This window comes from Lonchura striata, chromosome 9, assembly GCF_050655825.1.
Source record: "Lonchura striata isolate lonStrDom1 chromosome 9, ASM5065582v1, whole genome shotgun sequence".
Classification (NCBI taxonomy): Eukaryota; Metazoa; Chordata; class Aves; order Passeriformes; family Estrildidae; genus Lonchura; species Lonchura striata.
Genome location: NC_140711.1, coordinates 19459798 through 19486686, shown reverse-complemented (window position 1 = coordinate 19486686; position 26889 = coordinate 19459798). Strand labels below are relative to the sequence as shown.

The 26889-nt window shown below is 36.3% G+C and overlaps 1 protein-coding gene across 8 annotated transcripts in view; it reads right to left on the bottom strand.

Moving 5' to 3' along the window:
- The window catches only part of ATP13A3 (ATPase 13A3), a 56714-nt gene that overhangs the window by 13176 nt on the left and 16649 nt on the right, over positions 1 to 26889 (bottom strand). For all 8 annotated transcript variants that reach the window (XM_021536864.3, XM_085587760.1, XM_021536867.3 and 5 more), the window contains 25 exons: positions 23366 to 23459; positions 21455 to 21628; positions 20760 to 20930; positions 20392 to 20462; positions 16831 to 16911; positions 16045 to 16114; positions 15121 to 15255; positions 14248 to 14320; positions 13337 to 13468; positions 12134 to 12313; positions 9119 to 9276; positions 8248 to 8436; positions 7271 to 7332; positions 6604 to 6754; positions 6401 to 6517; positions 5358 to 5375; positions 5105 to 5258; positions 4899 to 5019; positions 3595 to 3719; positions 2677 to 2855; positions 2096 to 2218; positions 1933 to 2012; positions 1211 to 1253; positions 1004 to 1113; positions 76 to 172 (listed from right to left, as the gene is read on the bottom strand). In XM_021536864.3, coding sequence (XP_021392539.2) covers positions 76 to 172; positions 1004 to 1113; positions 1211 to 1253; positions 1933 to 2012; positions 2096 to 2218; positions 2677 to 2855; positions 3595 to 3719; positions 4899 to 5019; positions 5105 to 5258; positions 5358 to 5375; positions 6401 to 6517; positions 6604 to 6754; positions 7271 to 7332; positions 8248 to 8436; positions 9119 to 9276; positions 12134 to 12313; positions 13337 to 13468; positions 14248 to 14320; positions 15121 to 15255; positions 16045 to 16114; positions 16831 to 16911; positions 20392 to 20462; positions 20760 to 20930; positions 21455 to 21628; positions 23366 to 23459 — 2908 coding nt within the window. The remainder of the gene's footprint in view (positions 1 to 75; positions 173 to 1003; positions 1114 to 1210; positions 1254 to 1932; positions 2013 to 2095; positions 2219 to 2676; positions 2856 to 3594; positions 3720 to 4898; positions 5020 to 5104; positions 5259 to 5357; positions 5376 to 6400; positions 6518 to 6603; positions 6755 to 7270; positions 7333 to 8247; positions 8437 to 9118; positions 9277 to 12133; positions 12314 to 13336; positions 13469 to 14247; positions 14321 to 15120; positions 15256 to 16044; positions 16115 to 16830; positions 16912 to 20391; positions 20463 to 20759; positions 20931 to 21454; positions 21629 to 23365; positions 23460 to 26889) is intronic.

Here is a 26889-nt window from a genome sequence, read left to right as displayed (position 1 = left end):
ATAATTTGTATTAAATATCAACTTTCAAATCTCTGAATTGTGTTGACACTGCATAGGTATTTACAGAATACTTACAGAATACAGCAAAGTAACAGTGATGTACTGGATGATGCTGTATAATGCCATGAATTTAAACACACAGAAGGAAGTTACTAAAGCAGCACGGCCTTCCCTGTCAAAACAGATGCAATCATGTAACTACAAAGCTTTCTGTGCAAGCAGTTAAGTTCTGCCTACCAAAATGTTTGCTGCAATTAAACACACCTAATTTGAGGGACATTAGGCTACAGACATGAGAGAAACGAGTCAGAATGGTACACTACCCTCAACATCAAAGTTGTGGGCATGTCTTCTGAACTCAGCCACCACCTAACTTCAGTCCTCTTTGGACTTCATGTGGTTTTTCAACAGAGGTTTTAAAATTAAAGTCTTTTTACACAAGCATCTATGAAGCATTAGTTTACTGCATGGACGGAATAAACACACAGCCACAGAGCTGCTGACCTCAGAAATGTTTCTGATAATGCATTACTTCATTAGCTCCCCACAGACCCCTTGATTCTTCTTTGGCTGAACTTTATCCAAAATCATTACCTAAGTCCCAGTTCTAGAGTCAAAAAATAGGGTCAAATGCTATTTAGAGAATTTGTCTTCTACTTTTTATAGTGCTGAGCCATTATCTGAAGATTTTTACTGCTTTCAATTACACACAGCCTTTATGGAAGCTACCAGTGACTAAGACAAAATTAGAGACTAATGTGTAGAAGCTTAGTCATGCTTTGAAAAATTAACTTTAAATGGACAAAAGATTTTACAATAAAATAGTAAATCATGGTATGGCAGGGTTTTACTCAGAGTATCTACAGTAAAGAAACAGAACCACTGAAGTGTATGCATTGTTCTGTAATTTACACCGGTTTCCTGCAGCATCAAATATATACTAAAAGGAAGCATGCAAAATAAGTTACACAGACACATTTAAATCCACAGTCAGTGGCATTACCTGATCAGCTTTGGCACACAGGAAATACTGGGTGTCCTGGAAGTAAATGGTGATGCCACAGAAGCCTCAAGTTCAGACAGAGATATACCACCATGTGCCCTCTTTAGTGCCTGCCAAATAACATTGAAATAGAAATCATTTTAGAACTTTCCTACAGCTGTACAATTTAACTGAATGGTTCTGTATGGAAAATAAAAATATACTTACCCCACAGTCATTTGCTCCATCTCCACACATGCCCACATAGTAACTATAAAAAGCAAACAGATATCAGCATTCTGTACCATTCTCCAACCATGGTCCATTTAGCTTATTTCATTAATTACTTCTATATTACTTTGAATTATTCAGGGTTTGCATAACAATGGGTGATCATTAATGCTGAAATAAATTACTGTTGCTGTTATACATATAGGGAAGTAGACAGAAAAGTAACACAACAGTAACAGGTCAATCAAAGCAATAATGGTTAATTGCTCTCTATCATCCCAATGTGGTCTAAAGAATCTTTGCTCTAGGCAATGACACTTCTGTAGTATTTTTAAAGCTGCAAGGCCTAACACCAACAGTCACATACTGACCAATGTAAACAGAAGTCATCCTGATAATACTTCTGTAATACACAGAAGACATCTGATGGGTTTGCTTTGTAAGCCAAGCAACTGCATTTATAAAACATGTTAGTCAGTTTATGCACATATTCCTTACTTAAAACTTCATGAAAAGTCTGAACCTTTCTGAACTCGCCAGCAGATGGTACTATTCTCATTCTAGTAGATTAGCTAACAGGCTGACCTACCAACACAAGGAGTTCTCTCAGCCCAGCATTTTTCTTTAGACAAAACAGCTAGCAGCATACAGAATTTTTGTCTCCTATCCCACCAAAGACATTCAACCCTCTCACTTTCTACGCTTAAGCAAATACTTACTCTACATTTTGTAAAGCTTCCACCAGCTGAGTTTTCTGATCAGGTGCCATGCGAGCAAACACAGTGCCGTGTAGCACGAGCTGCAAGACAGAAGAGTTCTTAATGCTCACAGGGCAAAGTCTCTTCACCTTTGAAAGTGCCTATACTCAAGTAAAATGCTCACCTTGGGTACCAGGTCCTGAAAATGCTCCAAAATCACTGCAAATGACTTCCCATTCATTGCAAAATGGTATTTTGTCATCTGGAGATCCTCAAGGCTTTCATGGACCAATTTAACTGGAATATCCTATCAAAAGTAGTTTAATGCTCTAGCTGTAATGGATTTACACAGATACCTTGCCATTTCAAGCTAATACTCAGAGGAGTAATCCTAGGGATCCTACACAAGACTACATTTATATGAAGATCACTTGAAAAAAAAAAACCTCATACAATAAAAACACATATTACTAGGAAAATGTAGTTTAATGTTTCAACTACAAGCAGATAGAGAAATTCTGACAGATTGAAATGTTGGGGAAAAAACCCTGTCAAGTAAAATGTCCAATGTCATATCACAGCTGAAAAACTACCTCCTCCAGCTGCTTTACTAGTCTTTGGGATTTGAAGATCTGAAAGTTAAGCAGTATATCAATTCTGAACTGACACTTAACTGAAGATTTACTATTTAATGGAATAACATAAAAAGAACAGTAAAACTAACAGCTCACATTCTAATATATATACATAATATGGTCATATTACCTCTGAGTTTATGGCTGGTGATGAACTAGTGCATTTTGCGAGGGTATCTGCATAATGCCAGTTGATCCTGGCAGCCTGCCCATCCTTTGGAGGTAGTGCTTCAGCAATAATGACCTTATCCTGAGGTAGAATCATTCCACAGTCTCTGGCCACAGAGATAGCAGTTAACATGTTGTCCCCTGTTAAACAATTGCATTTAAGAGGGTTTCAGTCAGAAAAACATTAAGATCATACGTTGATAGTCCCTGTAAGAGAAAAGCTAACAAGCCTGTAGAGAACTATGAGGAGGACTGCCCACATACCAGTGCCAGCCTCAGAGCAAACCAAGCCTACAGACAACATTCAAAGCCTACCAGGTAAACCCCCTCCTCTAGAAATTTCAGCTATATTGGAGCTATAAAGATATCTTATTGACCAAATCTTCGTGTATATGGAAAATCAGGCAGAAAATAGGCAGCCATTTAAAATACTACTTTTTACAGTCACAGAACATGCAAACACAGAGCTGTATTGTTAGCCTAGCAAAACATTCCAAAATCACAACACCTGTGATTTAAAAAGCAAACACATATTGCAAGTTCAGTTACAAAATTAGACTAGGACTTCCACTTAGCCTCATTTGGAAGACTTCTAAGTGTTTTCATCCTCCAATTCAGTATCAAGTAGCTTATACTTGGAGCTAGGGACTAAAAACTATGAAGCGGAATTAAAACCTCTGCTGGTTTCTCCAACTTACCAAAGCAACGTGCACCCAAAAAGAAAAAGAATTGGAGTCTGAATATTTTCACAAGTTTCTAAACTCCCCTGTTGCTATAAACACAGTGTAAACCCGCCAACACTAAAATTTGACTTCATACACATAATTAAAACAAGACCAGAAGGAGATGTATCTTGGAGTATCAATGTTTACATGCTAACCTGTAACCATGACAGTGCGAATGTTGGCTTTATGCAAATCTTCAAGTACAGCAGGGGTTTCTTGCTTTAACTTGTTTTGCATTATAATTAACCCCATAAAATCCATGTTGCTTTCAATAGTATCTCTATGATGAAAAAGAGACAAGGAAGAGAAGATTTTAAGATTTACAATTATTAGATGTAGCTTTAAAAGCCTGATTTTCTACTTATCAAAGTAAAGAGGAATGTGTATTTTTAACCATGAAGTAATTTGCTTTATAAAAAAAGTGATGTGAAAGATATCACAATAATTTATATTTATTTCCCTTTTTTAAACTCAAAATCAGTGTGAGAAAATATTGTTTCCTCTCAAGCACAATTTTCAGTTTCTCCCACCAGAATGCTTTCTAAAAGAAATTATAGTCTCAAATAGGTTATGGTTAGAAAACCTGCTCTGGAACTAACTGCATTCACAGGCCAAGTATTAAGATATGTTTAGAGTGCACATCTCTATTTTCCAGATTAGCTGAACCTTAACATAAATGCTACCACATTGTTACAAAGGCATGTAAGATTAACAGGCGCTAGCTAATTAGGCGGAGAAACAAATTCCCTTTGGTTTCCATTAAAAAGTTAGTGTATTTACAGGTCTTGGGTATTCCACTGCTGTTGTAGACTTTCACACCTGAAACTGGAAAACTCATTTCTCTGCTATGCCAAATGTTCACCTTGCACACAGGGCTGATACAAAAGAACACAGTCAAAGCTGGCACTTTCATAGCTGTGCTACACATTCAAGCACTGTGGGAAAGATGACACTATCCACAAAACTAGGCTCAGCTGCAAAATAATTCACAGGGGTTACTACTCTTTGAAGGAAAAAACCTTTCTACCTTTCAAACCTCTGCAATGAGAATAGACATGCTGCCTTTAGGAGACAAAGAAACTGCATCAAACATGCTTAGGAGGATTTCCACTACTTGCCATTATCCTTAATAAAAACAGATGATATAAGGATGTGCAAGTAAAGAAATCAAACGAGGTTTTCCACCACAATAATGTCAATTAGACATCATGAAAATAATATTCCAGTTAATTTACAGCTTAAAGCACATCCTCTGAATTCACTTCACTGCAGAAAAAAACTTCCTTGTCTTGTGTGTCCAGGGCACAACTAAAGGATGTAGAGAACTATGTATGCCAAGACAGAAAAAAAGCTAAAGAAGAACAGTAATTGATTTAAACAAAAATACAAATTATATATTAATTCAAAACATGCAGCTTTTAAAGTCTGTTTCTTAATAAAAAAGTGAAGTCATTCTTACCTGCTAATAGTCTGGACTTTGTGCCACGTAAGCTTAGACTCCAGTTTTCTGTGAGCAAGAGCAATAACTCGGAAACCCTGCTTAGTGTATTCTTCCAGGACATGCTCAAAGTCAACAGGAACTTTAAAAAGATCAAGTTTTCAGTTACTAAAATATTCATATTTCAGCTCAGCTATAGACGAAATAAAAACAATTTGCTCCTTTACCTGTTTCCTGCTTACACAAGCTGGCAATCACTTCTGGGGCACCTTTCATGTAAGCATCCATTCTCTTTTCCCCTAGAACCCTTGCTATTACACACATGCGCTGCAACACTGAGGAAAATGGAAACTGGCGCACTATTCCAATTTCATACCCAGTCTGTGTCATACAGGAAGGAAGAAAGGAAGGAAAAAAAGGGTTACATCCACATGCATCTTAAGAAAAATAGGTATGTGCCAAATGAAAATGTATACTTACCGACAGCTCAAACAATTCCTGAAAAAAAAAAAAGATACAGCCACTCTAAATATCAATTTAAAATATTTCTTCAGCTACAAACTATTTCAACATGAATCAGTAAACTAACCTGTACAGCATTCTTTGTATCAAGACATATTTTATTTTCAATGGATTTCATAAAAGCTGACTGTAAATACACTGCATCTGTTTAGTATCCTTTACTTTAAGTGAGACACAGTAGATTTCTTGATTTCTCAATTAGAATTTCCAAGACCTTTCACAGTCCAAACTGTTTGTTTAGCTTTTGTAAATGGCTAAGTACTATGCTGTTTGAGAATGAGGACATGATTATTAAGTATATCCCTCCAAAAAATAATGTACTAAGTTTCAAGAATGTTCAGATGTCAACTACTGCACAGAAATTACTGTTGTGCACGTACACTGAGCTCTGAACAAAAGAAAGACAGTTCTACCTACTATAAAACACAACTCATACAAATGTCCTGACTTGTTATACCCTCCCACTACCCTACTCTGTGATAATACAGATACTCACATGCTTAAAATTTCCCTTTGTGAAATATTTTTAAATACTTCAAAATATAGCTAGAAGAAACTTTTAATTTGCTAAGTACATTTTGTTATTTTTACTCAGCATTTAATATTATCTCTAAAGTACAAGAGTGGCAAGAATTTCACGCTTCACAGTGACATTAACAAATTATTGTTTTAACTGAAACTGCAAGGTGAGCACACCTAAGCATTTCATTAAACCCTAAGAATTTGGTATCATACCAATATTAAAAGGCATAAGCTCAAAAAGCATTACTGTACTTCATAACCAATCTGTAAAGGCAATAATGCTGACACTCAGTTTGCTCACCTTGGAAGGAGCATACACTGAATCACTACCTTCAACAACATGGTTTAAACATGTTTGTTATAACTTTACCATCAAAACTCTCACAGTTCTGATCCCATTTTAATTTTATCAGCCAGAAACTCAGCATACAGTAAAATGTGTTTCTTTAACTCATATCAATTGTTTTGAGTTTTTATACCATTTCTTGATCTGTTGCTTGCTTGGATTCTGGGGAAAGTTGTTTTGAAGGTCGAACCACTGTTGGCATGATTCGATTATGAAGGGCTGTTTCCTCTTCAGTTGCTTCTTCTAAAATCTGTATTAAAAAAAATCAACTAATTTATACATTCATTAACTTTGACTTGCACGTAATGCAATATTCAAGGAAAAAAAGGCACTTACCCATCCTATTGCTTCAAACATCTTCAAATCAAGTGGATCCCCAGAAAGCACCCCTTCAATTTTTGTAAGGGAATGACAAGTTGCCATGCAAGCAACAAACTCTGACTTCAGCAAGCTCTCACTGCAAGCCCTCTCTTCCGGCAAAAGGAAACTGAAACAATGAAGTAATAACATACTTAGCACTATAATTATTTATTATGAGCCACTTCAAAAGGTTTGTTTAGATTAACAGAAGAAAATTGACTGCACAAGTCCCTTCACTTGTATTTTCACACATCGCAGAAAATAAATTAAGTCTCTGGGCTGGAATCTTCAGAAGCTATCACAACTTCTTCCTCCTTCAAACACTCAGTGTTCATTTCTTCCATGTCTAGCTTGATCTCTCCTACAAAGCCCTCTTATCACTTAATACTTAACTTAATTAGCTAAGCTAATTCATGTTAGCAGCCCGAAAAGTCATCACTTAGGAGGAGAGGATTAAAGAAGCATGCAACAGTATCTGCAACAGTTTTGCAGTATGACCATGATGAGGTCTCAGACTCTAATAAAATTCTATTTCAGCTTTGCTGTGGAGTTGTAACTTCCACTACACCTAAACCACAGTTTAAGTGGCATTACTACAGCACATTACAGAAATGTAAACATATAGCCCTGAGTTCATCCTTACCGAGCATTTTCCACCCGCTGAATTCCCCAAAGATCCAAGCCATCCTCAGTAAGTGTGCCAGTCTGCAAAAGAGACCAACAGCACAGCATGAAGAAAAAGCCTTTGGAAACAAATTATCTTCCAGCAAAGCAAAAATTAACAGCTATTTAAGCAAATTAATATGAACAATATATTTTCTTTTGTTTTCACATACAAATCAAGACTTTGTGACAGAAAATAGATCACCCTTGGTTTTTGCTAGTAATTAAATTCCAAACCTGTTAAATAACTTTCAAAAACATTCAAAGCAGTCACGCTCCTCACTGGAGACAGGACAAATGAAACAGACCCTTAAAATCCAAAGATGACAGCACTTCATCTCAACATACAGGGCCTGGGGACAATGGAAATGGTACTAAATGGTATTAAACCATTAGTACTATCTTACATAGTTAAAACAGCAACTGAAATGTACATACAGCTGAAATAATATGGTTAGCATTACACTTATATTTGATATAAAATCTAAGGAGGAAAATAAATTTTATCTAGGAAATAGCCAAAAGGAAAGAATTCTGGCTAGCAGCATGACTGTCTTTTACTCATGTTTGGTTAACAAATAATAACAAAATACACTTCTCAGCTTTTTATTGAAATGAATGAAAGTGAGAGAAAGTCTGACTTCACGCTTGAGTTTTTCAGAAGCTTGTGTGCTAAAAAAAGTTCTTAATAAGCCTCAACACTCACATTTCTGAGGTGCAGCTAGTAAGTTGGGACTTGGGAGTCTTGAGATAAGAAAGCAGCTCAATTACAACAACTTTTTAGAGAAGATTAAATTAGAGAATTAACAGATGATAAATACCAAATACCCAGAAGCTAACATATCACAAATCATCTAACTTACATGAAAAATAATGAGTTTTCCCTTTTTGTCTATACAAACTCCCTTTTCTAAGACAATACCCCTCCAGGCAGCAAGGTTTCAAAATTCACCTAACCTTATCAAAACACACAAGATTCAGCTGGCCACAAATATTTATCCTTTGTGGGCTGATGCAGAAGATGCCAATTTTTTTCAACCTCCTTTGTGCATAAACGATGCCAGCAGTCATAGCAGCAGGGAGTGCCGGAGGCACCGTGATAGTGATAATGTCAAGAGACTCGATGATGATGGTAGGAGCTGGAACCTGCAACAGAGGTCAGAGTTAATGAACAAGAACTCACTGCTTACAGATTCACTATCCCACTGACGTGTTACCAAGAGCAAAACCCACACGTTGTTTTCCCCAGTACAGTGTGTTCTGGATTGCCCAGAAATTTAGCACAATCTTCACCCACCATCAGCAACCACAATAATCCAGTCCTAAATTATGCAAAACCCTTAACTTCAAATTTGCACTTTTCTCCCTGGAAATATATTACTTTAAAACATTAGCTGAATAATGTAAAAATCTTTGAGAGAAAAAAAAAAAAACCACCCAAAAAACTTAACAGCTATCAGGTTATTCCTTGATAAGGATTTTTTTTGCCTGCAGCATGTTTTAGATGTGCTGTATCCTATTTCTTCCACTGTATATAAGTCAGATGGTAACCTAACATATAACAAAGATAAAAATCTAGTAACTGGGTCAAGAGAAACCAAGGTAAACTCAAATTTCTCTGTAAGATATTAAAATTCTGCTTCTGTGCTGAATTTTATCCTCAGTAGCCTTGTCTCATTTCACTATAAAATATAGTGAAATGATATAAAACAGAGCAAAAAAAATTTCACTTTAAAGCAAATAGTTTCTCATCATCTAAAGCGTGGTGGAAGTCATGGTCACCCCTTTTCTAAAATAAGGCAGTTCTGGACCAGAAATGAAAACATACCTCATTTAAGATGCTATTGACAATTGTGTATAGAAACCCAAAGCCTGCCACCACCACCAGAGACAGGAGAAACAAATAGGCATCTCTGTAGAGCTTAAAATCAGTTGGCTTTGGATACAGTATGGAACGAACAAGCTGTCCTTTAGCAGTACTAAAGCCTAGAAATAAAAAAAGTTATTAAAAATACAAACAACAGCAAAGCTATTAAAATATATTAAAAACCTCAATGAAACCCTTAAGCTACTAATTTCATTACAACTGTTTCACAATATCCATAGCAGATGTTTTGCAATACTGTAATTAAGGTGCTTATATATGCACATCATACTAAGGGCTTCTCTCCTATGGCAAGGACATGCAGCTGATGCAAACAAACCCCTCCTCTGCAGCAGCAGCAAATCCTCACATGGTTTGGCCTGGCAGAGCTTGTTGTACTGCATTTTGTCCCTCACAGTGCAGAGCTAGTGGGTATATTTATTGTCTAATTAAGCCAATCCTTACAAAAAAGAAAATTAAGCTATTCAGAGTCCAACATGAAATACCTGAATGTCAGGTCTACTTAAGAGGTCCCTTGAGAGCCAGAACGAAAGATTCAGAATAAAGTGCAGTGCAGGGAGTCATCTTCTGAGAAGGGCATCTCCTGATGGCATTTTGACAGCTAAACAAGGAGACTGTCCTTCTAAAGGTCTTACAGTTAAACAACCAACAGATATCCCAAGGTCGTACTTGAACTTTTGCCTCGATGTTTAAAGAGGCCAACATTAATGCCTGATTTTGTTTGCCCAAAACATCTGTCATCTGCTTAGACTTCAAAGTCTATTACTACAACTTCTATGTCAATGCCAGGTCTTCTGGCATTAGTGACAGCTCCCTGACAGCTTCTCAGTCTGCAAGCCACCACAGCAAAGGCTGAGCCCTCCACCCTGACATTTGGCACAGAGGATTCTACCAAAACAGAGCAATTATGGTATCACTCTTGAAATGGATGAGCTCATCACCAGATGAAAAGCCATGAAACCTCCAGGCTTTGAATTTGCTACTGCAGAATATGAACCATGGGCCTGTTCAGAGAAGTTCACCATGTCTGTATGTATTTGAGTATTTAGCAATGAATGCTTGGTAATTCAACACAGAATTACACAGAATTCAAAAAGCCAGAACTACTTTCTACTTTTCCCTATGTTTTGCAGAAGGTTCTGTAGCTACACAGGATAGAGGACATCAGGGTAAAGCAATAAATGAAAACCTCATGGGGTGTCTTTAGAACACACTGGATATACAGATAACTTTAGTGCACAATTGTGTTTTCTAAAGCAAAATAACCAGTTTTGAATTCTTTTCAATTACAAATAGGAGCCACAATGACATCCATCAACTGAGTTTTAGGAGGAAAGAAATCAATACAATTTATCTGTATTTCAGCTGTAATATCAAATATGTTAAAGGCTTAACTTGAAGAGTACTGTGAGTATAGCTCCAGCAGATCAGTCTTATATCCTGATTTATGACAAGATTAGGACTACATGTCTTTGCACACATATTTAGTTCTGTTCTTCTAGATCTTTTGAAGACTAGATTTTTAAAGTATTTTCAAGTTTGTGGCATTTCCCTCACTTATATAAAGGGATTCTTATTTGTATCTCACTGTGTGAGAATTACTTTAGATCTTACTATCAGACATTTTAGGAGCAAGAAGCTGCAAGTGCTGTGACATCTATCCTGTTCTGTGGAGAGGGAAATTCCCTCTTGCCCAAAAACTGTTCCTGTGAACCAGAGAGGAGAACAGAGAATTTTCTATCACTTTGCTTTTCTCTATACAAAGCCACAGCAGAAAAACCACATTTGTCCATAGAAAAAACCTGAATAAAGCCCAGTTGAATTAATCCTGCTTACAACAGGAGCTAACTTGGACCTGCCATTGGCAAAGAACATTTTACAAACACAATTTCTGATGTCAGGGCAGTAAGACTCAGAGTGTTGGGAACAATGGTGATGTTCCTTGAAAGAATTACAGACCATAGTATCATACACTTCAAAACAAAAAGTACTATTCTTCCTGCAAAGCAGAAGCAACATGCCTTCAGCAGTTAATTTCTGTTGCTGTTTGGGCTCACCTTACTCTACATGCACACTGGCTGGCACTTGAAATTCATTTAAGAAACAATACAAGTTCAGATGCGTATTATTAAAGGGCTGATGTGTTAAAGGAAAGGAAAATATATATTTGAAAAAAAAGACTAATAAAAGCCTCAAGATAGAGAATAAAACAAAATCAGAACTGTTACTGCTAAAGCAGACTAACAGAAGGTGAAAAGAATACATCAGAGTAAGAAGCAGCTAATTAGGATGAAGTTATTTGTTGGAAAACTTGCTTTAAGCAGCAGTCTAGTCAATGCAGTCCAATTGCTTCTACCTAATTCTATTGTACCTTGGATTATAGCTTGCATTCATTTATTTTGTGGCAATTTTCTTAAAATGATCTTTGTAAAGCAAAATCCCACAATTGTACTTGCTTGTGTAATTGGTTTCACAGACTATTATTTAATGCCAGATCTCTAACATATGAATTAGCATTTCTGTAGATAGATGAAACTTATTTTTTCAGTAAATGTTATGTACTTTGAAATAACTATAGGTAAAGAAAAACATTTGGCATTGTGAGTGACTCTGCTAAAAGCAGCTGTTCCTCACTACCCACCCAATCTGCTGTTCTCCACTATCCACCTGAACCTTTTCCAAGAGGCACACGCAGTTCAAGCAAGACACTACCAAAAAACCTCTAAAGGACAAGAAAACACATTCAAATAAGTTTTAAATTGATGCTGAAGGCTGATTCACTTTTGTGCTTGCCAACTGTTAATCTTCAGATCATCATCTAGTTTTATTACTGTTTTAAGATTTTAATCATGCTATTTGGGGTATATTCCTTTACCCAAGCTTAGCAGCATCAGCCAGCTGACACATACCTACAAATAGGAGTAGTACATTAACAAGGATAAATTTAAGAATCAATACCTGTTCTCACTACCAGAGCTTTGACCAACTCTCCAGTGTAGAACCGGGTCTGAATGACATTGGTTCCACAGAACAGCGTGTGCCGCTTGTGCACCTCGGGACTGTAGATCTCATCTCCCACAGCTTTTGGATACTCCGAAGGATTTGGCAGATTAATCTTTGTGACAGGAACACTTTCACCTTAAAGGAAAGGAAGTCTCTAAGCAAGATCACAGAAGAACGGACTCTTTTCATTCCCAACTACAAGAAATATAATATAATCTCATTTCACCAGCACAGACAGACTTATGGAAGTTATCTTCCTTTCAGCATGTAATTAGGTGGTCTCTCACCTGCTAGCCTCAGCCCAGCAGATTCTTTACCCAAATGCTATTTAACTCTATTCCTTATAGAGCTTTTATGTCCCTTACTTCAAATCACAGTTTGTGATATAAAACACAGTTCATTAAAAAAAACAAAAAAACAGGACAAGCTTCCTTCTCTTGCTGAAAAGCATCACCCCCATCTTTACTCAAAAAAACTAGAAGCTGAAGAAAATTATTCTCAGCTCCTTTGGTGACCGGGTGCACTCAAGATAGGGTTACAATCAATTTTTATCAGTTGCTAGCAGCAACAAAATCAAGTTTTGTTTCAATTGAGAAAAACTGAACATGATAGAATACAGAATCTCTGAACTAAAATTTTCTAGAGGTTGTCAATTTGATCAATTATCCTAGGAATAACAAAAAGTCCATCCTAGTCATTGAAGCTGTCCTTTAAATACATTAGGTCCCTGATTTTAGCGTATGCAGGCATAACTTGAGATAATAATTTGTGGTTTTAAATAAAGTATGACATTCTACTCACTACCTTCATTTTTGGAAGAAGCTAAAAAGTTTTAGCAAAAATTTTCTGAAGAAGCAGGCTTCAGAGCTCCATCTGCACTGAGAACACCAAGTTAAGAGGCAGGAAGACAAACTATCAAGAAGAAAGTTTTTAACAAGAAACACTCATTTTTGGAGTTTCTAAGCAGTATTAGGTAGCTGTTGCAGATAAGCAGGACAAGTACCTAAGTACTTTAGAACATGTCTAACTGTAAGAACATACACATTTCAAACAAAGTAAACATATCCAGTTCTGCTAAAGCATACTGCAAGTGAGCATGCACACAGGTATAAACTAATAGTTTTAGCCATGCAGCACTGTGTATCAAATTTAGTTTACCTGTTAGCATACTTTCATTTACAATGCAAGTACCACTGAGCAGTACTGCATCACACGGCATAATTGTTCCATTGGATGGAATCAACATGGTATCTCCAGGCACGAGGTCAGTGGAAAGGATTTCTTCTATTTCTGTATATTAGAACACAAACAAGTTTACTTGAAAATAGCCATCATCTATAAAACCTGATAAAGAGCCTCACATTCAAGATCTAGGTGAAATACGACTACTAATAAAATGAAGTATAACTTCATTAAATTAATGACATGAAGAGATTTTAAAAATATACAGAAAAAGCCATTGATAAACTCCAATTCCACCACAGATTAAACTCCAGAGCACATGGATAGAATACATCATGACCAATGAAAAGAATCAAGTTTGTACAAAAGATATTACAAATTATTAGCTACAGTGTAACTTCAGTATAAAGACAAGAGCACAACACAAATGTATGTCTTAAAAACAATATTATGCATCACAACTTTTTGGATACCACACCTTTAACTGCTGTGGTATTCAAATGAGGGGAAATTCAGAAATCATCTCGCAGCCCTTGATGGGTAACAAATTGTAATGGAGACCCAACACAGGCACATCTTTAAGTCAGGAAAAAAATTAGAATGGCAATTACATAAGTGAAACGGCAATAGGACAAGTACCTAATCTAGAACAAACCTGATACTCACTGAAAATACCATCTAGAAGGTTCTGAAAATACCATCTAGAAGGTTAACCCTGAACATATTACACTATCTAAATTCCACTTTGAACTCCTTTTCTCATGCAATTTTGCTAAGGAATGCAAGCATTTCAAGCTGATTAAAAAAATAACAGATGCAGACCCACTTTACATTCACACTTCATGAGCAATTTAAATTCAACTTTTCAGGCCAACTGTAAAATTTACCTTGGTTTCCTCTGCAGACAGAAACCCTTACAATGCTGTGAGCTGCTACCATGTCATGTAACATAACATATTGCTGCAAAGGGGAAAAAAAATTGATTATTCAAAAGCACAGCTTGTCTTCTTCTAAATGCACATTCTACAGTAGAAGTGATGAGATTCTCTACTAACATTCTTTAACAACAAAATGCTACTCAAAATATTCTCTTGAATATAGTTTAGAAAACTTATGGGCAAGTAAAGTTTGAGTGCATCAACCTGTACAGGCTCTTATTTTAATAGCATTTTGGAAGCAAATATATACTGTCAAGCAAAATATTAAAAAATAATTTGGCATTAACATACAAAAGTAAAAGCTGCAGTAGTTGTAAGAACTTGAATTAAGGTTGAAGTTTTTTTTTTTGTTGTTTTTTTTTTTTTGTCTCTGGTATGAATTCAGAGATTGCAATTTAAAGATAATTACTACTTTGATTTCCATCAGCTAAGTCTACAGAGCAAACTGAATCACCAGTTTAACAATCTATATGCTTCACTGCTGCTCAGTTTTGTAGGGCTTTTTCAAACAAGGAAACAATGCAAGATGGAATCACTACAGTCAATAAAACTTGGTACACAAACTTTTGTCTGGGTTTTATTTAAGCAAGGTAGTGTTTCTGCTATCTGAGGCCAACCTATTGATTCATTAGTGTGGAAAGTCTGCAAAGGTCTCAAAAAAAAACTATAAATCCAAAATTTTTCAGCTCAAAGAGGGAAAATGCATAACAATATTCTATCTGTATAATTTGAAAAGTTCTTAAAGATTTGTAGACAATTTCACAACAAAATAAGGCAATCAGTAAAAAGCCAAAAAGATGCATCAGTTTTCTTTGAACTTACCTTTCTAATGGTGTAGAGTGAGCTAACAATGGATATTACAGACATAATCACAATTGCTAATGCATAGTAGTGATACTCATCAGTGATCCACAATATCACACTGAACAACTGGAAAATGTAAAAAGGGTTGAGAACCTAGAAGAGTGACAGAACATTCAAGTTACACCAAAAGGTTACATGAGTTCTCCATTAGAACAAAGCTGAAATTATCCTCCTCCAGGGAGAAGACAATTTCAGTTCTTTATACATAATTCTTGTTTGATTTGCCAAAATTTTTTCACTACCTCCTCAGCCCCTCAAAAGCACAGTTCTCACTCAAATAATACACAGACTTTCAAGACTCCTTGCATTTTCCCCTACACCTCAAAATAAAGTAATGGGAATATTTGATGTACCTTAAGTTATAATTCTTAAACCAATTTGGGTGTTATTTTCTATTTGTTCTTACTCCTTTAGATCAGGTTGGAGAGTTTCTTTGTTCAGAAGTTCTACTGTGCATTATTACAGCACAAGATAACAAACCAGTTATTCAAATCCACCTGATACAAGGCAAACAGAACAAATCCAACAACACGACATTTTATTTGCTGCATATATTGTAATATATAATCCCTGGCCTCCTCATGAAGAACACAAGTAATTTTATGTTTGAAATTAAATACAAAAAATAAGTAAGATGCTGACCCATTCAAAGAATTCTGATGTATTTTCTAATGTCCTCCCTAAGGACTCTGAAGGGTTTATAGTTGAGGCCTCTTTGATCTTTAGCTCTAAGGAGACCTGGAGAGCTTAAAAAAATTGTCCATATGATTTTGTTTTCCAATGTGGGGCTCTAGGGAAAGTTTCCAACCAGTAGTCATTGCACTTGAAACAACTTTCAATTATATACCTCTTTACTTTAATTTGTTGAAGAAAAGATTTTACCTCCTTAACCAGAAGCTTAAAAATGGAAGGCACTTTCACAGCAATTTCATTTACTCCATAGAATGCTTTTCTGCATTAAAAAAAAATAAATAAAAAAAAAGTTAAGTTTTTTTAGGAGTCTTATTGACATCAAAGTAATTTCACTAATCTGCTAAAGTATAACATGTCCCTAAATCTGTGACTCCCTATTTATCACAGTTTCAGAAAGTGCTTTTCAGAAAATGCTTACCTAGTGAGATGTTCCAATACAAAAATAATTATTTTATACTTCAATTTAAGTTGTACCTTATTTTATAGATTCTTTCATAACAAGATTTCTCTGTAAACTGTGTATGGGTTCCATGTTATTAAATATGTCATTCTGAAAGCCAGTACGTGATTCTCATTAGCTTAAGCTTAAACCAGTGTTAATGCTTACCCTGCAGTAAGATAATGTTTTCAAGTTCCTGTATCTTAGTTTTATCCTCAGCATGAAGAAAGGCAAATCATGAAAGAGGGAGCAAGAAACCAAGCTCTGATGGGATCAGAGCTGGTTAAATGACTGAGACATGAAAAAGCCCTTAAAATTATCTGAGGGGAAAGGCTTTTATTTCAGAAAAAGATACAAACTGCCAGAAGATGAATTGATAAGCAAGCAGATGCTCCCATATTTTAGCCTGTATGAAGGTCTCATTTTCAAAAAAAATCAGACACTGATCACTCAATTGTCTTCTGGGTTTTTTAACACTCTGAGCACAGGTAATGAAACATCAACAATTCTTCCCTCAAACACTACTGCAATATTACCTGTAATCATGCATTCCCTTTGTCAGTCCTGTGCTGTGTTCATTATGAATTGCAGAGCAGAAGGTAGATTCATCTAGACCTCTAAATAAAGGAAAAGTCAATGAGTTATTTAAGAAATCTGATATTTAAAATTAAGTCTTCAGTGACTCAAAAGAGCTAGGTCTTTGTCAAGAGGTATACACCATTTTATAAAACAAAATCTATGGCCTAATGTGTTCTTAGCTGGTTTTGTCACAGCTTCAGATACCAGTGACACATTAAAAGCAGTCGTCTTGTTGATATATCTTACTCTGTAAGATAGTTATACCTATTCCAATCCAAATGGAGACAACTTAAAAATGAAGTAGAATACTAGGATAACTAATATTCAAAGGCTTCTAAAAAGTGAGCAAGTTTTATAAAGCATTATATGAAATCAATGTGGATTAACATTTCTTCAGATTACCTTTGTTTGACTCTAAGTAGTAATGGAAGTTTTTTAGAAAAAAATATTAATCAAATTATTAAGTAAAACCATACCACAGCTACTTTACAGCATCTTACTATCACAGTGTTATCCATTACTAGGAAAAAAGCACCCTACATTTTCAGTTCTTCCTTATCACCAGAAGATTCATTTTCACAGGACTTCTCCACATGCTGTGAAAGTTAATGCTGTGCTTTAGGAAATCTACAGATATGCAGAAACACCTAAAACATTGTTACATTTACAGCTATTGGATTGTGTTAACTATCAAACTCAGTAAATCAGATGTATGCTGCCCAATATCCAAGCATTTTTCGTGGATATACTTTGGATGCACAGGAAAATATCATCACCTTCCAAAAGTCTTTCTCAGACATCATGACAAAACCAGCATTATTCCATACTAATGTTTTTTATATCTATTAAGTTATCTGTTAAAAAGGATTCAGAGTTGTCCCAGCAGAAAAAGAGAAAAAACCCAACTCTTTATTGTGCATTTTTCATAACAATTACTTCCATTCTCTGGAACACAGGGAAAGCTTTAAATATCCTCACTACTGCAATGCCTAGGATCACATTTCCACCAACTGCTTGTACAAGAACAGACTTGGCCCTAGGTTTACAAGGTTTCTCTAAACCTGGCTCAAGGATTTAAAAAATACTATTTTAAATTAAACAATACATAAAACTCTGTTAATAGCTGTGTCTTTCCCCCCACTCTACCATGAACAAGTTTTTTTTTACTGTAGGAAAAAGTGGATTTAAAGAGGGTGCCTAAATATAGGTGCTCTATATGCAAATATGCATACCTATGTGTGCAATGTCCATGCAAAGACAGAGCTTCTAGCACAATGTTCTCTGCTTTTTACACTACTGCTACAGACTGAATTCCCAGGGCATTAAAATCCCTGTGTGCAGAGTTTATTATATAAAGCACTCATCAACCCACTCAGATATTCGGCTGACAGTAGCTAAAACAAAACAGACATCCAAGGTCAGAGTTGCATCCTCTTTGGCTATGTGACCAAGTCTGACTTAGTCCAAGAACAATTACACTTGCATTTCCTGTGTTTAAAACAGTGATCTTAATATTATGGTAATATAAAAAGAACAATGATATGAAACTCAAACTCTCATGACTGAATTTGTCACCCAAGAAATCTTAATTTGCCCCCCATTTGTGTTGTGCTAAGCCTTCCATGATGTGATCAAACTGCTCTGTCTCTGAGTACTTGGTAAGCAGCAGCCCAAAAGCGAATGCTCTCCACGATGCAGTGCTGTGCTTAGATCACAACTACAAGCATGCTGACTGCTTTAATGGTTTTACTATAAATAATTCTGTCTCACAGACTGTCTCTTTGAAAATATTAACTTGAATATCTACCATGTTATTAGGTAATATCAATTTTTGGTTTATACATATAAACTGAAGAGTAGAATAAGATGTATCGTAGAGAAGGACAAAGTTTCCAATACTTCTTTTCAGAGTAATTATCATTCACAAGCTCAGAGATTATTTTGCACATGGTATCTACTATTTCACTATACAACCATACACTTTAGAGGAAAGTTTTAACAAACTGGCCATTTTTATCTGACCTTGTGGAAAAGTGACTTAGTATCCAGTATGCCTCAGTTCCACCTCTTTCTCCTCTTTCTTATTCAATAGCTAAATAATCATGTCCAGCTCAGCTACTGTACCTGACTAAACAAGTGGCCAAGCTCAGTCGTGGCTAATACATCAAACAAATGAAAGTTTGGCTTATCAGCAAGAATGTGATTGAATAAATGCTCACATAACTTCACAGGCATATCTGAGATTTTTCCAGGGCTTATAAATTGGCTAAGTTATCACAAGAACATCAAAAGGCACAGTCAAATAGCTACAAATGCCAAGTTTCAAGTCACTGCTTTAATGCTAAGGAACAACATTTTTTTCTAAACACATGGAGTCACATGATTTTTTTCCAATACCTGTTCTTAACATACAAGTAGTTTCTTAATCTCATCTGTGGGAACTATTCCCTTTGAACAGTTTAAATTAGGAGCACTATAGGCATGAAAACAGGAGTCTACAATGCAAAATGACGAGTGTCACTACCTGCACAACTGTATTTCATGGGAGGCTTAACACAAAAAATGCATACAAAGCTTTTAATTACTTACTCCTGAGAACTGAGACATTTCCACCCTCCCAGATGAGGACTGCTCCGTTTTGTAGTTGCTTGTATTATAGTAATTTCCTAAAGTTGTTTTCATTGCTGATAACTTTCCATATTATTTGCACACACTTTTTTGGGAAAAAAAAAAACATCTCCACAGGATAGTCCAATACAGTGAACACTGATTTAAGTTTAAAATAGATTTTATTTGTGGTCTGAATTTATTGTTTTAATGGGCAGTTGCCAAAAACGGAGAAGTCAGCGCTCATTTAACTTGTGGCACTATGAGAATGCCTTGTCACAGAAAGAAAAGCTTTCTTCTTCAACATCATGCAACAGTGTTGCTAGATAAAAGAAAATACAGTGCATCACAAGCTACTGCTACCCACTAAAAGACTTTTTTTATCAGTGCAATAGACCTGTTTTTGTTACTAAACAGTAACAAAAGACAGATCAGATCCAGCTCAACTGCACTAAAACCTAGAAACAGACCTACACAAAGATGAGCAAAAACGATATTTGGTGAATTCCCCTTCTTCCTAGATACACCTTTTGGTTCTAGCTCAGCAACAAAAAAACGTAAGTTGTTCCATCATAAGCAAAGTTTTTGAGTGTTTATAGAAGTACTACTGTCTATGAACATGTGCTCTGATTCTCAAGTAACACTCCAAGAATAGGCATAAAAGCCTGCAGAAGCATGCAGCCTGTCACCCTACACAGATCACACTTGATAAAGGCAGATTAAACAAACACCTTCCTTCCAAATTCACAGAATTAAAATCTCCTTGTCCTCACTATAGTTCAAACAAAGACTCAATGCCCTAAAGCAGCTGTCTGAAAATAACACCGATTTTCAGCATGTTCTTTGGCAACCTATTTTATTTTTGTAAAACGCAGTTTGAGGCACAACATGTAAGAAAAATGTATTCTTACCGTACAACATCAAAACTTTGAACTGAATCATTCCAAAAATACTTCACACTGTGATGCGTGAAGTAACGAATCTGTAAGGGCAACAAAACATAGACGTCAAACTGGTACCACTTAACACCTCTCTTCTGACTGACTTCATTCTGAGAGGTGACAGAAACTGAATTTAGAAAAGCTTCAGTAAAAAATGAATACTTTTCTTTCGACATTAATCTTTCAAGCTTTCCATAATTTCCAGAAACAGGTTATTGAGGAGATTTCTGTTCCACTCAAGAATGAGTTAGCCTTTCAAACAAAATAGCAGCTCCATGTGTGTTTATTCTCAATAGTACTTGTGAATTTAGCCAGCATAGTATTGCAAGTTTACTTACAGGCAAATGTTTTCTCGGATCGTTTTTATTCTCTTCTGCAGCAGATTCAGAGAAATGAACAGCATGGCCATTTGAAACCTTGTGCACAATAGGATTTGGATTCTGTAAAGGACTGGCTCCCAAGGAAGGCATAATGCGAACCTTTGCACAGAACCATATCTTGAATTCATCCTTAGAAAGAGGGGGGAAATGAGTTAGCTTAAAGAGCATTTAAACAGCATTTTACTACAACAGCTGCAGCAAAATCACAGATCATAGATTAGCAGAGCCCATATAGAATTAGAGAACATATCTCCATGTTAACATCAGCTACCTTAAGAATAATTTTCTTTCCACAATTCTAAAAGCATATTTTGCACTTGGGTCAGCAGTACACCTCACTTCCACAAATGTCTCTTTGCTGAATAAGGGAGGGGAAACCATGTTTCAGCTTATAGGAACAACGTATTTGTTCTGTGGCTGTTGGTGACTACAGCATTAATGTATTTGATTCTTAAAACTGAAATTCAGACTACTCGCTATGCCCACTTCAAACAGCTGTCAGTCTTCCCACAGAGGCACAAAGTTACACACAGGAGCACCATTCTGCAGTGCTGTAAAACACAATCATGTCTACACAGCAAGGCAAGGATTGGTGTACTGCAGCAAGCAGAAGGAACTGCCAGCAGGGAGAAGCACATCCCCTGCACACTTACAGTCGTCCTCAGCAGAACCACCTCACAGTCCTTCAGCGCCGTCCTTTTGCACGTTGCTTTCACACGCCACTGGGGCATCCAGTAGAGGAGGAGGAGAAGAAAGCCACCAGAACAGATCACTCCCACAGCAACTAGCACCAACTTCCAGCGACACAGATCATAGCCATAGATCTCCTGCATGGCAGTAAAACAAGTAATGATGACTCTCTTAATTACTGTGGCTCGGGATGCCAACATTCATTTTTCATAACGTGGAGTATTTAAAGCAAATCAATTTTCAAAGCCATTTCCTCTTTTTTTTTTTTTTCTGGGGGAAGGAAACATTTGGAATACTTAATACATGATGGAGTGGAAGCAAAAAGGAACGCTGTTTTGCTTCGTCAGAAATATAAACATCAGTAAAAGTCAGAGGCAGATCATCCACACTGTGTAAAACATTCTATTGCAAGACTGTCTCCTCTCTGCAGTGCTCCCTAAGGAGAGGTTGCAACACAACCTGCCTTAACTCTCAGTGAACAACTACATTTTTGACCATGGCAATGCACAAGTCAGTTGAACACTTAAAAGAGTAAAGGCATATGGTTTTGTCAAATGCTGATTTTATAACGTATCGTTTGATTAGCTAGCATTCACAGTTTTGAATTACTACTGTAGGCTGAATTTTATACATTCTAAAAAAGCCCCTAAATATATCAAACATCACTTTCTAGTAGAGAATTTTGCTTATTTTGCCTGCCATTTAACAAGAAATGCTACTTTATAAACTCCAAGCTACACTCAAAGGTTATGTAACTTGTACCAGTTAGAAAAAACATTTTCCCACGAAAAAAACCCCAAGTATTCAGTGTGCAAGCACTAAGTTAACTTGATGACAGCCAGGAACAGAAAATAACTTAGTGATTTACTGGACACTGTGCTACATTCCTGAGTTTCACATTACATCATTAGATTATATTTCCTGCTGAAAAATGAAGTTTCCCATTGAGTCCCACCCATTGTTCATACTGACATAAACTTCTTGGATTTTTTTTTTTTACTTTTCATTCAACAGTGTTAGAAATTGTTTAAACTCCTTTCCTAAGAAAAGGCTTTTCAAAAGTTTAGTTTGCCACCTTCTCTGATGACAAAAAGCAGAAATAAAGCCTATTCTCTATTACCCCCAAAACACTCTTCAGCAATAAAAATAGAAGAGTTTAAGATGGTGAGAAAACCAAATGCTTATTTTTAGGAGAAAATAAAATTATTTCCTCAAAAAAATATTAGTTTTAGTGATCAGGCCATAAGCATCTCCTGTTCTACAATGCATTTGTTTACTTTCTGTATTGTAGCTGTCTAGTGAAGAACTACTTTTCCTAGCAGTGTGGACAAGGACAAAACAAGAACTTCAGTTCACAGAAGCCTATCATTTTTGCAAACAAAAATCCCTGTATATACCAAATGGACTAGAAAAATCCCTTTGAGCCCCAAGTGGGTTAGAAATCGAAAGATTAGCTGCTAGTACTTTCCTGTCAAAGCTTACAGCCTTGAATTGCATTATGAAGCATTAACCTGTTTTAAAATACAACAAAAAGTCTCCAGAATTTGGAGGGAAGAAACTCCAACTAACCAAAGAACAATAAAATAATGGTAATAATAAAAAAAACCAAAACACAGCTCACTTTGTTTCCATTTTCATGTGTAAAAGTAGAAATATTAAGCACAAAAATGTATTATCTATTGGACTACAAAAACCTTTCCTATCCCAAGACAAATTTCTTAATACCAAAAAATATTGCCAGGATAATCTCATAAAATGGCTGAATTGATTTAAACTGAGACAATGCACTTCCCGATGTAATATGCCCCCTTTAAGCAGAAAACCCTGCAAATGTTTCTTTCATTGTATAAAAAAAGATTAACAGAATTCATTACCATCTCATCTTCCTCTGCTTTATTGACATATTTCTTTTCTTCTTTCTCCATGTTTAGAATGATATGGAACTTCTTGACTTGAGATATGGAAGACCTTCAACAAGACAAGAATTAAAAATGGAAGCAACATTACTGATTTTACACCTAAGTTTTAGGTTGTTCCAAGTTACTTTCAGTAAGTGTATATATAAAACACAACACTGACAAAGTATTAATATTTATCTTCAATTTGCACTGTTACTAGTTTCTAGAAGTAACTATCCAAGGAGGTCTACAATTAAATACTGCAGAAGCATCAGGCTTTAAAAGAGAAGGAAGAAGAAGCTTGTACAGTTTAACTTGGCTACATTCTACATGCAGCAGGAAGTGTAAATTAAACCTGTTAAAAAAAAAAAAAGTTTAAAAGTAGGTTAATATTACACATTTGTATCACTCTATATGTAATGGGCCCAATCAGATGCTTTCAGAATTCAGGCTATCCTTCAAGAGGAAAGGCACAGTACTCCTGAGATCTACACTTCTTATCTGAGCAGAACAAATACTTGCTCAAAAACATTTAGTCCCCAGTTCATTATTTCTAAATCAAGACATGCTTTTTGGTTAGACTTTCCCCTTCTTACCAACTCCGCTACTATTCAATTTGCATCAAAATCTCTCACAGTTGCTGATCTTGAGAGGTGCTTTGAGGACAGATTATGATCACAACTTCCATGAATAAGAAAAGGCATGGAAAAAATACGGCACTGTCTATGAGATGAATGCAGTGCACACAGATCCCTACTCCAAAAGGGGAGAGCTACAAACAAAAGCTAAATACAGTGAGGCTTATCAGAATCTTCATCACATAAGCAAGAAAAATCTGAAGTACCATGTCAAAAAGCCAAATTTTTGAAATTAAAACTGTATCTAATCTTCATTTGGGCATCCCCATACATGTTAATTGTATACAGTTTATAATTAATGCACAGGAACAAACAACTACCACAATTAAAATCACTAAACAGCCAGTGCTCACCTGCCAAGACATAGATTAACTGCAATTCTCGGCACTGACATGGTACAGCCTTTAATTTTATTTACTGCATATACATAAATCTCTCAGAAGACAGCAGTTACTACCACACCTTATAACCAGTGCTCAAGTATTAAGTCACAGCACAAGCAGCTACTCTAATTGTCCTTTTTCAGGCTGTTATTAGTATTAGATAGCACATTAAGTACAATACTACCAACTTCTCTGTCATTAACTCCCCAACATTTTCACAAACCAAATCACCAGACTACAAGTCAGATCCTCTCAAAGTCAGCCCCTGGATCCATGCACTTACATTCACCAGCAATGCCAGCTTCTAAGGGTCCCTCCTCCCATCTCCTGCAGCTTATCTACAGCATCACATCCACACGTGTTTTCTGCCACCCACAATCTCCTTCCCACTTAACCCAATAAATTAAGCAGGAACCTAACAGGAAAGGTTTCTTTTGCTAACCAAAACTGGATGTCCTCAGAGATCCATTCCCACTGCTGAATAAGGTTCTAGTAGAAAAAACACACACTCAAAGGAGACAACTGCATCACAGCACAAAGCTGAGTCTCAGGTGAGAAGCTCAGTATTTTATAAACTGAGTGCTTGATACAGTTGGCATTTTGTTCTGAATGGAAGGAATCTAACTTGGCAACAACTGCCTCCTTTGATTGGAACAACAGCTCACATTTTTCTCCCCTTGTTAAGCTGAAAGTTTTCTATTGCTATACTATAATTTCACTGAAGATTTATTTGGATATCAAGCCACATAAGTCATTAAAGTTCTAAACCACACTTTCATTTAAACTGCCACTTTTCCTAACTAAGGAGCTTTCTATCCTGTGAAAGACATCGATAATACACAGAATCAGTTAAAAATCTGTCCTAAATCTACACAGGACTGCTAAGAAAGCCCCCAAGGACAATTTTAGAATTAATTACTTCAAACAACTTTATGTACACCCTACAAATCACATTTTCAATCAAGAAGGCAAGCAGCCAGAAAAATGTTCCGGGTATTTACAGAATTATACTCCTAATAGAGTTCACAGGTCCAGGAAAGAATTATCAGGTTAATCATACCTGAGCTGCTCTTAAACAAGCACACACTTCCCTGCTCTGATGTACAGTAATATCAAGAAGGGTCCTGCAGGCAGCTCTCCAACCTTGATGGACTTACCAAGTAGGAACTTGAGACAGGAAAGCACCAGGCAGAAAAATAAATGCTAACAGCTTCCAGATCAATGGATCTCAACTGAGATTTCCATTTGGCCAATATGTCAGCACAGGGACCTTATGGGACACCATGGCAGTATGAGAGAGAAGTGCAATTGCCTTCATTTAGGCAATGGGAATGAATGTCAAGTTGTGGGACTGAAGAAGTATGAAAGAAAATCTCAGCACCAGCAGTAATTCCTGTGTTTCAGTGAGCTCTTTGAACAGCTGGGTAGAATCAGACAGGGAATACATGAGGAGAATTAGGAGGCTATTTCTGACTCACATCATTAGCTCCATCTGCATTATTTTATACAGACTCATTTACTGAACAACCTTCAACACACATTCTCAACATGGCTCATACTGCTGGTAATTTTCCATATTAAAACTCCAATTCAAATCTCTAAACTTAAAAAGCATTATAGAAATATTTTCTTCCTTGATGGGTCATGAAAATTATTCCTATGCCACAACAAAGAACTGCACTGTCCCTTCTATCATATCTCTTCTGGCACACCATCAGCCCAAGCATGGCACCATGAGTTCAAATGGATAAGTTGTTTGGTTTGTCTCCCACTGCCCTGCTGAAAGCTGGGGTTGAACACCACCACATGGACTCCCCAGGACTGCCTCCTTGGGTGACTTCAGGCTGCTGGGTCAGACTGAAAAAACCTTACCGATTCAGAAGAGACTTTAGCAATCTGCATTTGAGTTTTACTTCTTTCCTTCTATAATATGATGGGGAATTAAACATTTCACTACTTTAAACCTTTAATTAAAGATTTAAATATAAACCTTGGTCTTTTCAGACCAAGTGAGAGAGCATGACATTTTACTAGTACTCGAAGTGAGGTGGAAATCCACTTGCAATAACCAGTATGAACATGGGAATATCCAAATATAATGTGCCTCTAATGCAAATCACAGGCTGCCACTCAGCTTCTCTCTCTCTGGTCCTGGAGTGACTAGCCCGAGAAATACTCTGCCCCTTTTAACAAATTGAAAATAGCAATCTTTTAAAGAAAGAAGACTTACAACCAATAGAGATGCTGAAAGTTACTATCACTTTCATAACTTTTACTATCACTCAAAATTTTACTTATTGAGTTGCTATTGTATAGCTAAGCATATTCTAGTCAGAGTAGTAGGAAATACCAAAAAGGTCTGTAAAAGAAAAGGCAGTTTGCCACTGAGATTAAGAGAATGAAACCTCTTGCAACATTTTGTAACAATGTGGGTATAGATTCAACAAATGGTCTAGAGATCAGCTGAAGAGCCTCTGCA